This window comes from Cadophora gregata (genome assembly GCF_030347475.1).
Source record: "Cadophora gregata isolate MNR1 chromosome Unknown scaffold_2, whole genome shotgun sequence".
NCBI classification, from domain to species: Eukaryota; Fungi; Ascomycota; class Leotiomycetes; order Helotiales; family Ploettnerulaceae; genus Cadophora; species Cadophora gregata.
The window spans coordinates 34,346-48,195 of record NW_026695925.1 but is presented as its reverse complement, the minus strand read 5'-3'; the positions used below and the strand labels follow the sequence as shown (position 1 = coordinate 48,195).

General features: G+C 47.5%; 7 protein-coding genes across 8 annotated transcripts; 3 read left to right on the top strand and 4 right to left on the bottom strand.

The window, feature by feature from the left end:
- The first annotated feature begins 2,111 nt into the window (after positions 1-2,111).
- On the top strand, positions 2,112-4,250 carry ONS95_007386 (uncharacterized protein). 2 transcript variants are annotated; one of them, XM_058500891.1, is made up of 2 exons: positions 2,112-2,367; positions 2,419-4,250. In XM_058500891.1, the coding sequence occupies exon 2, from the start codon at positions 2,423-2,425 to the stop codon at positions 3,920-3,922; it is 1,500 nt and encodes a 499-aa protein (XP_058362207.1). In that variant the 5' UTR covers positions 2,112-2,367; positions 2,419-2,422; the 3' UTR covers positions 3,923-4,250. The 2 variants fall into 2 exon arrangements, with proteins under 2 accessions (XP_058362207.1, XP_058362208.1); XM_058500892.1 differs by having other exon boundaries at positions 2,112-2,764; positions 2,818-4,250.
- A 678-nt stretch (positions 4,251-4,928) lies between these two features.
- ONS95_007385 (uncharacterized protein) lies at positions 4,929-5,456 on the bottom strand (the record flags this gene model as incomplete). The annotated part of the gene is made up of 2 exons (XM_058500890.1): positions 4,929-5,264; positions 5,322-5,456. The coding sequence occupies 2 exons, from the start codon at positions 5,454-5,456 to the stop codon at positions 4,929-4,931; spliced, it is 471 nt and encodes a 156-aa protein (XP_058362206.1).
- A 45-nt stretch (positions 5,457-5,501) lies between these two features.
- ONS95_007384 (uncharacterized protein) lies at positions 5,502-5,999 on the bottom strand (the record flags this gene model as incomplete). The annotated part of the gene is made up of 2 exons (XM_058500889.1): positions 5,502-5,575; positions 5,636-5,999. The coding sequence occupies 2 exons, from the start codon at positions 5,997-5,999 to the stop codon at positions 5,502-5,504; spliced, it is 438 nt and encodes a 145-aa protein (XP_058362205.1).
- Positions 6,000-7,069: 1,070 nt separating this feature from the next.
- Positions 7,070-8,245, top strand: ONS95_007383 (uncharacterized protein; the record flags this gene model as incomplete). The annotated part of the gene is made up of 2 exons (XM_058500888.1): positions 7,070-7,170; positions 7,222-8,245. The coding sequence occupies 2 exons, from the start codon at positions 7,070-7,072 to the stop codon at positions 8,243-8,245; spliced, it is 1,125 nt and encodes a 374-aa protein (XP_058362204.1).
- A 134-nt stretch (positions 8,246-8,379) lies between these two features.
- MRH4 (RNA helicase) lies at positions 8,380-10,278 on the bottom strand (the record flags this gene model as incomplete). Its single annotated transcript, XM_058500887.1, has 1 exon — positions 8,380-10,278. One exon carries the CDS (start codon positions 10,276-10,278, stop codon positions 8,380-8,382), a length of 1,899 nt encoding a protein of 632 aa, XP_058362203.1.
- A 207-nt stretch (positions 10,279-10,485) lies between these two features.
- Positions 10,486-11,383, bottom strand: NIP7 (ribosome biosynthesis protein nip7). Its single transcript, XM_058500886.1, has 2 exons — positions 11,207-11,383; positions 10,486-11,151 (listed from the first exon to the last, which is right to left on the bottom strand). The coding sequence occupies exons 1-2, from the start codon at positions 11,342-11,344 to the stop codon at positions 10,723-10,725; spliced, it is 567 nt and encodes a 188-aa protein (XP_058362202.1). The 5' UTR covers positions 11,345-11,383; the 3' UTR covers positions 10,486-10,722.
- Positions 11,384-11,555: 172 nt separating this feature from the next.
- On the top strand, positions 11,556-13,574 carry ONS95_007380 (uncharacterized protein; the record flags this gene model as incomplete). Its single annotated transcript, XM_058500885.1, has 1 exon — positions 11,556-13,574. One exon carries the CDS (start codon positions 11,556-11,558, stop codon positions 13,572-13,574), a length of 2,019 nt encoding a protein of 672 aa, XP_058362201.1.
- Between the last annotated feature and the right edge of the window lie 276 nt (positions 13,575-13,850).

Here is a 13,850-nt window from a genome sequence, read left to right as displayed (position 1 = left end):
ACATACTGAAACGGGAGCTGTTCCTAGCGAAAGTAGTTGTCTTTTAGGCTATTGTTGATCATCGGATGGGATCGACGGGAGCGGCGGTGAGAGAATCACTTCACGAGAACCAAAGGTTTACCCACAAGAGTTAGGCATAATGTTGGCATATTGGCCAAATTGAAGATGAACTCTCTATAACGAGAAATTTGTTGTTACATCACTCATTTCCGTGCCTTTAGGTACCTATCTTCACCTCCTCCTCCGGTAGGGACAGATCCACCACGACTACCCCAACGTTCGCTGGGAAGCATAAATCTGAAGACAATGAGACTTGATACTTTTAAAGTATGGTATGACGCTTCCACTTTTACTTTAACACTTTTTTTTTCAGCTGATATCCATTGTCACGAAGCGACATTGTTAATTGCAGGTACAGCATCAGATCTTCGAGGCTTCTGATTGCCACAATAATCGATTCGAGGATCTACAGACACTTTTGTTCCTGCTTGACGTTTACTACCAATACATTAATGCGGCCACGCATTTCTGGCTACTCTGTCTGTCATTGATCATCTTCGATGCTCGGAAGCTGACTGATGACTGGTATACTACAAGCGGTGGAAAGTCAGCATTGCGTCGACATCGGATCGAACTGCTTCACTCACAGTCTCAAAATAGAGAGACCCACGGATATTCCCTCCACGGTTCCAGAATACTTCATACTGTCTCCGCCTTTTTCCCGACCGAACTCCATTACCTTCTTTACAACACCGATGTCAAAAGCTACTGAGCCTAGCGGCGTGGCGCAGTAATTGACCTATATTGAGCTGGAACATGCACGCAAGCTTCAAAGAAATACTGGATTGCATCCTCCTCAACACTGTTAGTTTATGTTGGGCCAGGAGAGCGTTGGCTTGAAGGTCCAAAACGCAATGCCAGTCTCTCTCTGGATACTTGCTTTCTTGGAGCACTTCCGCGACTTCTAAACAAGTAACTCATATCAAGAATTCTTCTACACTGCTCTGCTCATACTCAAGTGAGCTTCACTAGCTTCGTGTTCCAATCAAGCTGCAACGCCTCTCGCAGCCTGCCTTCGTTTGTTACCCACGATCGCTCATATCGGCATTTCGAAATATCGAAGGTCATCTCTTGGGCATATCCATATGTGGAAATAGTCAAGTTTCAACGTTTTCACAACAATTCTGCAGAATAAAGACTGGATATTCTAGTACAAAGGCGAAGATGGAACGTCGCTGGTGCTCTTCTTCTCTCAATTACTTGTGTTCCAAACATTCGACAAAGCGTTATAGCTCCGTCTTTCATCTAGCTTTATGAATACAAAGAAATGCTATCCGATGGCAGAGCAACATGGCTCCAAGTCTTTGTCCTTTGACATGTCGCTACCATTGACACTGCACAATGCCCAATAGTTGGTTTCTGTGTATTTAATTTCAGAGAATGAGGCAATCTTCTCATCCCCACATTACCATTCCACTAAACCTTACCATATGCCTTTCCACCTGCAGTACCAACATTAGAATAGGTATCACTGTTTTAGGTTCATTTCAGTTTCCTAGGCATCATGTGTCTCGAGGAACACAATTTATACACTTGCCTACATACGAAGCTTAGATGGAAGCGGAAATGTAAGAAACGGTCTTGTCAAGGTATTGAACGCAATTCTACTCGGGTCACATTTTCTCGAAAGTGTTGGGAGTGTCGAGCGGCCGAGAATCCGCTTGACGAGCAGACACGTAGTAGACGGCTGTCTGTTCTTGAAGACCTGATCCAGGAGAATGGTACGTACACTGTTGAAGCCTCTCGAAACATGCAACTTTTGGATTCTGTGAAGTACAGATTCCCTGCAGCCTAAAGTTCAGGTTTTGTTGGCCACTGCTGGCAACGTTGTTTACAGTCGCTTAATCCGAATCAGAGTCCTCCCGAAAATCCAATCTAGATAACCAACTGACAAGCCTGTCTTTATAAATTTATTCTCATTTTCCTATCATACACCAGATTGATATATTCCTTGTAAAGATTCACTCTCAAATCCAGTCTTCTAAATGCGGTGGATCTTAGCCACGTGACATCGCGGGGTAGTTTCCCACCTGCTTCAGTTGCGCTTCCATGTCGTGAATTTCTTTCAATGCTTGACTAATAAAATGCCTTTGTTTGATACAGAGAAACAGAGTGATAGAACAGAGCGTGGTGCTTCGACGAGCTTGCTTATCATCACATACTCCGTACACAACGGCTTCTCGTGCTTCTGACTCTAAGCAATGACACCAGGCGGCAGCCTACAACTAGCCCTGGTCAGCCTTATCAATTTTTCTTGCCAGAACAAAATCTCCATCGTGCGCGAAAAATCTTACAGGCCCTACCAAGGTACCTTATAGATTTTCCCTTCCAATAACCAAAATTTAAACATATTCTCAGCAAGATGAACGCCCAAACAGAAGTGGGGTTCAACCAGAATCCACCACCTCAACATGTCGATACACTGCTACATGTTCGCGTTGGCAAAGTCAAGCCTGTTTTTACAATTTCCGAAAACTCAGCAATATTCAAAACGGCGCTCATGTCACCTGTCATGGTTAGAAAATTAGGCTGTGACGGTGACGAGCAAGCCTACAAATCTCACGGCGGTCCCGATAAAGCTCTGATGCAGTACGCCTCCCAGCACTATGCTATTTGGAAAGAAGAAATTCCAGAGAATGCACATCTGTTCACCATTGGAGGCTTTGGTGAGAATCTGGTCACTTCGAAGATGAGCGAGACTACGGTATGCATTGGCGATATTTATCGGTTGGGGAAAGAGTTGTTGATACAAGTCAGTGAGCCGAGGGCGCCGTGCTACAAGCTCAATCATCGGTTCGAGCTCAGGGATATGAGTTTGCGAAGTCAGAATCTCAATCGTACGGGGTGGTACTATCGGGTTCTGCAGGAAGGGATGCTGGAAGCTGGCGATGAGATCTTCCTCATTGAGAGAAAACATCCGCAGTGGACAATCGCCAATGTGCAGAATTTCCTGTACAAGGACATCGAAAATGAGAAAGCTATGAGAGAGTTATCTTCTCTTTCAGGACTCGGCTTGGAAACCAGGACTATATTCTTGAACCGACTAACGAAGAACTTGTTCAAAGACGATTCTGGAAGACTGAGAGGTGGAGAAGGCGAAGCTTTGCAGTGGACTCCTTACAGGCTTGTCGAGAAGCGAAAAGAGACGCCGAGAATCTTATCTTTCGTATTTGAATCAACGATCCTGTCTGATCTTGTCATTGATGTAAAGCCTGGTTCCCATATCCGAGTCAAGCTAGGCAAGGATGGGAAGTTGGTGAGGGCGTACTCTGTTGTGAGAGGAGACAGCAACCGGTTTGAGCTGGGTGTTGCATTTGAGAAGGATATGTCAAGAGGTGGCTCACAGTATCTGCACGAGAATGTTAATGTTGGCTATGGGCTTCAATTCAGTGTCATAAAGTACGACTTCCCGCTTGATGAGGAGGCTGATTCTCATATTCTGGTTGCTGGTGGTATTGGCATTACAGCGTTCATTGAAAGCGCCAGATATCCTCAGGAGAAGAAGTTGGCGTATCATTTGTACTACGCGATCAGATCTTTGGAAGATCTTGCTTTCAGACGCTACCTGGAACCGCTATCTCCCAATCTCACCATTCTCGATGGATCGGAATGTCAACGTCTCGACATCCCTGGAATTATTGAGCGAGCCAAACCTGGCACCCACATCTATACCTGTGGCCCTGACCGACTCATGTCATCCATCACTTCAACTGTACAAAAGATGAACTTCCCCTTGGCAAACATCCACTTCGAAACCTTCACCACATCAACCTCAGGCGATCCTTTCGAAGCCGAGTTGATTTCGTCTGGGAGGGTTTTGGAAGTCAAGGAAGAACAGACACTAATGGATGTTCTCAGATAATCTGGATTGGAAATCGGCAGTAGCTGTGAGGTGGGAAACTGTGGGACCTGCAAGGTGACGGTTTGTAACGGGAAGGTGGAGCATAGGGGAACGGGTTTGATAGAGAGTGAGAAGGCTGGCTCGATGTTGAGTTGTGTCTCCAGAGGTATCGGGAGGATCGTTACAGATTTCTGAGAATAGCCTGGTATATTAACAGTGAATATATCAAGCGTGGTCTCTTGATTGTGTAGATCGACCCATTTGGCGATGTACACCTCCCTAGAGTAGATTGGGTTAGAGTTGTTACCCAGAAGTTTTCGCAGTTACAAGATAATACACTAGCTCTGCCTGAATTTTCAACTCTCATGTTTCGATGTTGCATTAGATGAAAGACAGAAGGGTATAGTTGCTTTGCTATGGGAATGTGAGCCCCGCAACCTCGCAAATGAAACATGGTTGAAAAACGCTATAGGAGTGACGATGTGACTTGATGCTTTTGGGAAGCCTGATACGTAGCACTGAAGCGACTTGGAATCTCTGTATTGTGCCGTGACTCAATCGTGAGTTTGTCACCATCTGTACACAATAACAAAGGTTCTATATCCTGTGAGAAAGTGCGTCCCATCATCATGTACCTCCAATTCGGTCTCGACTGAGGCCTGATGATCATCTTCCATATCGCCTACGTACACGTTGACATGTGCCTACATCGGCACTCGAGTTTCCATCTTTGCCAGAGTGACTTCACGTGAGCCGACTCTCAGAGACAGTCTCCAAGACTGAAGTTATTTGTCGTTCATGATGGGGATCAGTACCACAAGTGATTGAGCTTCGTGGAATACTCGTCGTTCATCACTTGTGAGTCCGTGGGAGTGATAGCCCTAGCACACTCTAGATCATGTACCGTAATCTTCCAAAAACAGTTCTTTATATTCAGTATTCTCTCAAGAGCGGAAAAGAATAAGTTACTTGTGAATACTCAACATTTGCTTTAGTGAGGATATTGACCGATCAACTAGGAGAACAACTAGAAGAACCACTTGTCTTTGAGCAGATTCTCTACGGTTGGTCGCTCAGAAGGGTCGATTCGCAAGACGCGCTCGATGAAAGCCCCATCTTCCTCCGGGAGTTGGAGTTCTTGTACAATCATTTTCCACGTCAACGGCTCCCCCTCATCTTGATCCATATTTGCAAGGACTTCGAACAGAACTGGCCAATCTCCACCTGCACGCTGAAGTAGAGCGACAGGATATGGGCTGGTCATTGAGTTCTGTTTCTGCAGAGTCTTGATGTCGGTATCTTCTTCATTTGCTGCTGAAGAGCCAAAAGATTCTCCATAAGGACCTAGCATTAACGAACCGATCTGCAAGAACGTTAGCTTGCAAGAGCGTTTATAGACGATTTCCAGATGGCAACATACAACCGCGCCAAAGGACCATATATCAGCGGGAGGCCCCCAGGGCAGCCCAAGCCAGGTATCAGGACTGCGAAAGGACTTCGGCGTGATGTTATAATCTGATGGAAGTAAGGCTCTATAAATGTAAGCGCGAAGCATTTGAAGGACATGTAGCGAGATCAGGCATACTATGGGCAAAATCAGCTAGTTGACGGATGCTTTAGAGCACTTGAACTCGGGCGTAAATCCAGAGAGCATAATATTCTGTGGTTTGATGTCTGGCCATGATCTGGTAAGCGATGGATTAGGCACAGCTGGTTCGGTGTGTTTCAGCGTACCTGGTTGAACTATATTTCTTGCATGCGCAAAGGCCAGTGCCTCTAAAATCTGTCGAGCGATTGTCTTTATCTCTGCCCTTTCTAGCTTCCTGCGTATTGACAAGCTTCGGAGGTCTTCTTCTGCGTACTCTGGTACAATGAAAGGCGGAGACTCGATGGTCTCAACCATTTGCCGAATGCTTTCATTGCCTCGCAAGGCGGTGAGATGTTTCGTCTGATTATGAAGCAGCACTTGACTAGCCGACTTTATCACTACATTGTCAGGATGGCTGTGGCAGGTTAGGATGGCATCATAGGTGTCGTAGTGTGGATGAGGTGACTGACACGCTGGGTGGACCATACTCGAGATTTGCAACCCACACATTGCTGGTCCTCCGATGTGCTGGTTCGAGCAGACAGTAGGAGTGCTGAAGCCCTACCGGACCTGTTCTCTCTGGAAGGAAGCCATAACCTCCGATATATGTTGTGCAGACAGACACCTACCCTCAGTGCATCACAGTCAGTGCGGATGGCGGCTGGTCGTGACTGCAAGTGGAGTGGTTGGCCCACGTAATCAGATTCGGCCTGCTTCAAAGCCGAATGCACAAGTCCCCTGTGTTCGACTTTATGACTGTCAATCAATGAAGGAAACAAAAAGGTTAATTTGAAAAAGACTTTAGAGTACTTGTTATAGCTTTCGAAGCAGTCTGTGTCTTAGCTAATAATTCACGAGATACTCTTGAACGGTTAAAGAAGAACGTCAACTCGGTAAGCGAGGTAGAAGCGAAAGTAAACATGGAGCCATGAAACGAAACACAACATTCATGACCCGCGGATTTTTCTCTTTGAGGTAAGAAAGTGGAAGAAAATGATGTCGAAAATAGGAGCAGGGTAGCAAAGCGAACGTGGCGCGGGAGTTGTGTTTTGGATCTTGAATCCTAGAGATGATCAAGGAACTTCATCTGCTTGAGGATTTGAAAACTTTATTGCGTCCTTTGATCAGACCGACAGTTTTCTTTCTACCGTGCTTTCAATTATGGAACTCTACTTAATAAGTACGCCTGGAAAGCGAAGCGGGAACCGATGGAAACCCAATTGCGCCGTGGACGAGTTTGGGGACGGGGCACAACTAGTGCGGTAAGAGGGGGCGGGGTAGGAAGTTTCAAGCGGCGAAACCACCCCTGGCGTAAGTAACACAATCTTAACACAATCTCAAAAAGCTTTCTTGATCTAATACCTCCGACTGCAGTTATCATCGCCTCGCCCTATCATGATGCACTTACCTGGCCAACACAGCTCTTCGATTTGAGATGGTACAGCTCATGTAATGACCCTCGAGACGAGGGCATACCCCGCCATGCACCCCTCACTTCCCCCGCGAAATGATCAACTCAACATTTGAAGCTACCCACGAAGCCCCAGATATACCTCGTAGTCCATGATCAAGCAAGCAAGATGTCCAACCAAAACTCCCCTATTCTACGTGTTGGCATCATTGGCGCAGGATTAGTCGCGCAAGTGATCCACCTCCCAACTTTGGCATTGCTCGCCCATCTGTAAGTCATACAATCACTGCAACTAATGCGTCAACAACTGACTCCTCGCAGTTACACAGTAATTTCTATATGTGATATCTCCCAGCAAACTACCGATCATGTCGCAACCAAATTCCGTATCCCGCACAAAAGTACCAATGCATCCGAACTCATCAATCACCCCGATGTTGACGTGGTATTCATCCTCGCCGCAGACGAGTTCCACGAAAGCCTCTGTATATCAGCACTCGAAGCCGGCAAGAAGGTCTTCATCGAGAAACCAATATCTCTCTCCATACCATCCACGAAGAGAATTATCGCTGCAGAGAAAGCGGCAGGAGGAGGGCAGGTCTTCGTTGGATACATGAGACGTTACGCGCCGTCTTTCACAGCAGCGTTCCTACGCGAGGTTGCCACTATCCCGAAGATACTATATGCTAGGTCGAGGGATATCATTGGACCAAATGAACATTTTATAAACCAGTCTGGGACTTCTCCTCAGAAGTTTGTCGATTTCCCGCCAGGATCTGGGCAAGAGCAGAAGCGGAATCAAGATAGATTGGTTGGAGAGGCATTTCCGGACACCAGTCCCACGGAACGAGATGTCAAGTACTGCCGCTTTCTTGGAAGTTTAGGTTCCCATGACCTTTCTCTGATGCGAGAGGCCCTTGGATTTCCTGAGTCTGTAGCCGGCGTCACTGCAAACGAGCCTTTCTACACTGCAATGTTCAACTACAGAAACACGAATGGTGACCCTTTTTCAGTCACTTATGAAAGTGGCATCGACAGTGTCCCGAGGTTCGACGCAAGCTTGACCGTATATGGGGAGACGAAGACTGTGAGTATTGTGTATGATACACCGTTCGTCAAGGGGTTGCCCATCAAAGTCAAAGTTGATGAACTGAATGAGCATGGCGACGCTGTGTCAAGGGAAGTGTTGTCGTCTTTTGAGGATGCCCATACAGTTGAGTTGAAAGAGATGTACATGTGCTTTACTTTGGGGGAGACTATCAAAACTTCAGTTGAAGATGCTTGTTGGGATTTGGAGCTGTTTGATCTCATGTTCAAGCAATTGGCAAAGCAGGAGGGGAGGTAAATGCACGACCAATATAACACAGCCTACGATAAACCCATGAAGCAAATGAGTAGATGCTCGAGTATTTATCGGTCCATATATTCATACAATTTTGTACATGTTCTACAACTCAACGCCGAATAGAAGTGTTTCATCTAGATGAGAGCCTGTCCCTTGAACATGCCGTCTTTGACCTCCGCCACGACATCCCTCCTATCGTTCTTCCCTACAAGTACAATACCCCTCCCTCTCCTCCCCATTCGCCCAGTCCTTCCAAGTCTATGAATGAAATCTATCGTCGAGTGTGGTACATCGTACAGAATGACATGTCTTACAGCCAGGGTATCGATACCTCTGGAGCCTAGATCAGTGGTCACCACCACCTTCACATTGTTCAATTTCCGCTTGACAGGTGGAGCGGTCCGGCCCATGGGCACGTAATTGGGCTGATTCTCGGCGAGAGAACCTGGGTGCTCTGCTTTAGGAGCATTGAGAGGCTCTGCAGATGTGAAAGATGCAAGCATCTCGGACTGCCTGTTGTCGGGCGTATCCCGACTCAGCGCAATCGCATCGATTCCCTTTGAGGTGAGGTAGTCTGCAACTTCCTGGGTCTTTTCTCGCTCATTAACGAAGACTAAGACTCTCTTCACATCAATCATCCCCTTGATGGGCCCATCGTGATCAGCTGCTGCCTTGCCAATCGACCAGATGGTATCGGCACATGCGAGGCTTTTGCTCCCTTGGTAAGGCGCGCGCTCAACATCCACCACACCAAGCTGGACACGACGAGGGATGGCGTGGAGGTTGGGTGTGACTAGACGTTGGATGTCAGGAAATCGCTTTCTAAGATATCCATCCAAACTCCGGGGAATCGTAGCAGAGCATAGAATGAGCTGTTTGAGCGACGGCGTGGCTCGATCAATAATTGCTAAGGTTAGAGGAGCGAATCCTCGATCCATGAGAGAATCAGCCTCGTCAACGATCAAGTGAGTGACTCTGGAGAGGATGTTTGGATCCGAGTCGGCGATGGAGGCAAGCAAATGGGGCGTGGAGACAAGAATGTCGATTCCTCTTGGAGAGAAAAGACGATTCCGAATAACTGTGCCGCTGAAGGAGGATGAGATGACAGCAGAGCGAAACTTGATGGTATGGGACATCGATTTAACGAGGTTTCCGACTTGTGTAACTAGTTCTGCTGTGGGGACAAGAATGATCGCTCGCGGCCGCCCAGTAGTAGGATGGGGCATATTCGACAGAGGAGGAGACACCAGAGTCAAGTCGTTCTGTCGTCGACGTTCCTCCGCTAGTGCTTTTTCGTGTGCCTCGATATCCGCGTCTTCTTGTTCGGCCAGCTTCACAGCGTTTATCATGGGTAGCACATATGATAAAGTCTTTCCCGATCCAGTCTCTGCAGCAATCAAGAACTCTTCTCGCACAGTATCCTTCCTTCTCTTTGGTGCCTTGTCACCCAATAGTCTTGGAATGGCAATCTTCTGTACTGGGGTTGGAATCAGGTCCTGCATTCCTTGCAGGGCTTGTGTCGGTATTGATGCCTTTACTGAGTCCAGGAGGTTAAAGTTGTTGAACGAATCCACCTCTTGGATCCTTTCCTTGATTCTCGTCCTCTGATCATATGATACAGGAGCCAATGTTCTCTGCATCTTCAGAGCTTTGAAGCCACGATCTTTCCGATCTTTGGATCCTCTACCAGCGGGCCGCTGGGGCCCTCCACTCTTTATCGCCGTCGTACTGTCTGGTCTGCTGCCCTGGCTGCCTCGCTCGGGAACTCCTCGAATTCCTGCCACCTTCAAATTCATGCCTCCAAATGGTCCATCTTGACGCCTCCTTCCAGGTCGTCCTGGTTCATTTGATTTTATTCCATCTGACCCGACGACTCTAGCTTTCGCAAGTCCCATGCGATTCGGTCTAGCATTTGCTTTCGAGGCTTGGTACAGACTCGCCGTCTGCTGGGTACGGCATCTGCTTACTGTGGCGGGAACTCGAGCTGCTCTGAAAGTGCAGAGCAGACATGCGGAGGGTTTTGGTCGGAGCATACTGTGAAGGGGCGATTACCGCATTTCGTTTTGGATAGAGGTGTTTGTCGGAGTTGTCGCGAGCTTGTTCAGTTCTTATGAGTTATCAGAAGCAGACTTCCAAAATATTTACAGGGGATGGAACAATGTTTATCCGGTGCATGATACCTCTTGATAAATCTATGCCAGCTTTTCAACATGAAAGAAATTATTACAATCGCTGCGAAACGATATGATGAACATATGAACTTGTGTAAACTGTTGTCTTGGATGAATTCGAAATAGTATACTGCGCTCAGGCACTGGGCTTGCCCATAGAAACATCGACAGACAAATGCGACGGCTACTGTAGGACATAGCAGCCTTAAACCTTAATTGATACCACAAGTAGCATCTTAGACGCCATAGAACACCAAATATCCATTCCCCAACGCCGGCAATGCCATATCCATATTTTCCAGCACCTCAGCTAGTTGCGAACAAACTATCCTCGTCCCTCAAGTACTCTCCACAATCTGCCTGCCTGAAGCAGGTAATTCCCGTAGGATCTAATCGGCGTGCCTCCTGTGTACTCCTGGCTGTGACTCCAAAACCCAATGGTGTATCGTTCATCGAGTAGACTATCACACCTTGGTGCTCTGGGCAATCCTCAGACCATCTTCCAACATGCGCCTTGACAATGTGACCACCGTACAGGAACGGCATTTCTCCGTTTGCCTTAACCCAGACTTTGTATCGTGCATGCTCTGCGAGGATAGGAAGCGCCGTAATGTGCAGTCTGAACTTTCCGGTCTTTGTGAATTTACCCAAGCAGGTCCCCAGCGACAGGAGCTTTTCTCTGGCTACTGAAACTGCAAGATTGGCGAGCGATAGGCGCACATAGTAACATCTCGACTGCAGATAGGTTAGCAAGACCAGGCAGTTTGTTCGGATTCGGAGGAAGACGAACCTGGTGGAGGCGGAAGACAAATCTATCAGCATTTGGTCCATTGTCCAGAGGAGCAATTAAGTTCTTCAAAGAGCTTCCGGTATAGTTCGCAAGCTTGGCGAATAGTGTCTGCGTCTCGGTTTCTGTGAGAGGGCGCATCGTGAATAGGTATTTGGTGGTGCTGTGAACGACTTGAAAGTTCGCCTGTGATTTTCTGAAGCTCTGGATATTTTTTTTTTGGCCTCGGGCGGGGAAGTTTTTCCGTTCCGTTGAATTTTCCTCGGGCGGCCGCATCCTCCAAAATTTCCCTCCATGGTTCGCCTCGAAATACAACGAACTTCAAACCCACCCATTCATGACCTAAGACACAATGGCCCGAGTACCAGCGGTCAAGAGGCGAAAGTTGACTCCGCCTCCTACGGATGGTGAAGACTCCTCTCCGTCAACACTCGACAATGCCTCCGAGCCCAGTGCATTCTTCAAGCAAGCATCGAGCTGGAATCTGGAGCAGGATTACGAGACCAGACCTCGAAAAGGAAAGAAGAAGGACAAGGAGAATACTCGATTGCCAATCAAAACATCAGATGGACAAGTCCAGGAACTCGAGGTCGTCGAGGAGCCTGATCATGTTGAGAGCGACATGGAATGGCTGGGTGCGGAGGAATCAGAGGAAGAGCCAGTGGAACAGAAACCTACGGTCCCTATGCGACAGCAAATATTAGAAGCACAAGAAGAGATGGCTCGGATTGCATTGATGGTCACGCAGGAGGATCCGGAAGAGCACGTTGGAGCTTTCAAAGCTTTATCGCAATTTGGTCAATCGCACAACACCACAATCAAGAAACTGGCTCTGAGAGTTCAATTGGCTGTTTACAAAGATGTCATCCCAGGGTATCGGATACGACCATTATCAGAAGAAGATATGGAGACCAAGGTGTCGAAAGAGGTACGGAAATTGCGGGCATACGAACAGGCTCTAGTTGGCGGATATCAAGGATATATTCGAGAATTATCGAAGCTTTCTCAATCTGGAAGGTCTGGCAGGTCTGGAGGATCAAAAGAAAGTGGGCCAAGTTTGGGGAGCGTTGCCATCTCTTGTGCATGCACTCTCCTGACCGAGGTTCCACATTTCAACTTCCGTGGAGATCTGCTGAAGATTCTGGTAAAGAAGCTCAGCACGAGAATGATGGACGAGGACTTCGTGAAGTGCAGGGAGACGATAGAATCACTGTTCAAGAACGACGAAGATGGAACTCCTTCCTTGGATGCGGTTTCAATTCTCACGAGAATGATGAAGGAGAGGTCATACCGTGTTGACGAGGGTGTGCTGAATACATTTCTCCATTTGCGTCTCTTGACGGAGTTCTCATGGAGGGCTTCAACGAATCATATCGACAAACCGGAGAACAAGTTTGAGCGGAAGATTAAAGAGAAGAGGGTCTTCCGCACGAAGAAGGAGAGGAAGATGATGAAGGAACGAAAAATTGTCGAGAAAGAGATGGAACAGGCGGATGCAACAGTCAGTCACGAAGACCGTGATCGCATGCAGTCTGAGACATTGAAGCTGGTATTCGTCACCTACCTCCGGATATTAAAGCTGAGATCTCCACATCTCATGGGTGCTGTCTTGGAAGGACTGGCCCGATACGCACATCTCATCAACCAGGACTTGTTCGGTGATCTCCTAGAAGCGCTGAAGGATTTGATCGGCCACGCTGAGACAGGAGACGATGTCGAGGAAGACCCAGAAGATATTGAAACAGAGCGAAACTTGACTCGTGAAGCACTGTTATGCATTATTACGGCATTCGCTTTACTCGAAGGCCAAGATGCCGCCAAAGCTCAGGCAACCTTGAGTCTGGATCTCAGCTTCTTCATTACTCATCTTTACCGAACACTTCACGCCCTCTCACTCAATCCAGACATCGAACTCAGTGCGAAGTCCTTACATCTCCCTGACCCGAACATGCCCACCTGGACACATTCCGAGAACAAAGTCAACATCCAGACAACTACCGTGCTCCTGCTCCGCTCCCTTTCCTCGATTCTCACGCCTGCACTCGCCGCTCGTGCTGTACCACCGCTGAGAATCGCGGCTTTCACAAAGCAGCTGGCAACCACATCGCTGCATTTGCCAGAAAAGTCTTGTATTGCCATAACCACATTCCTAGGCAAGGTCACGAAGATTCAGGAGAAGAAGGTGGCATCGTTGTGGAATACGGAGGAGAGAAGGGGTGATGGCGTGTTTGATGCTCTGACTGGCGAGGTGGAGGGAAGCAATCCATATGCCGCTACTATTTGGGAGGGAGAACTGCTGAGGAAGCATTTCTCTCCGAATGTGAGAGATGGTGTGAAAGTTATGGAGAAAAATGTGTTGGGTTTGAGGTAGATGAAATGCATAATATGATGTATGACCTCGATTCATGCACATCGTGAGTGATTGTTTTGTCCCAACTTCATTTCAAGAATGTATGTTGCCAGTTGATATTGCTGGGTATCACGCACATCGTTCTGCCATCAATTATGTTGAACTTATCGCGGCACAACACTCCCGAATCACAAGATTGATTTCGAGAAAGGTTCATCGGCAAAGCATCGTTTTCCTGGTAAGCCCAAGACCTGCTCTTCAGCAACATGCAAATACTTCACCTTCAAGGGCTCGTCC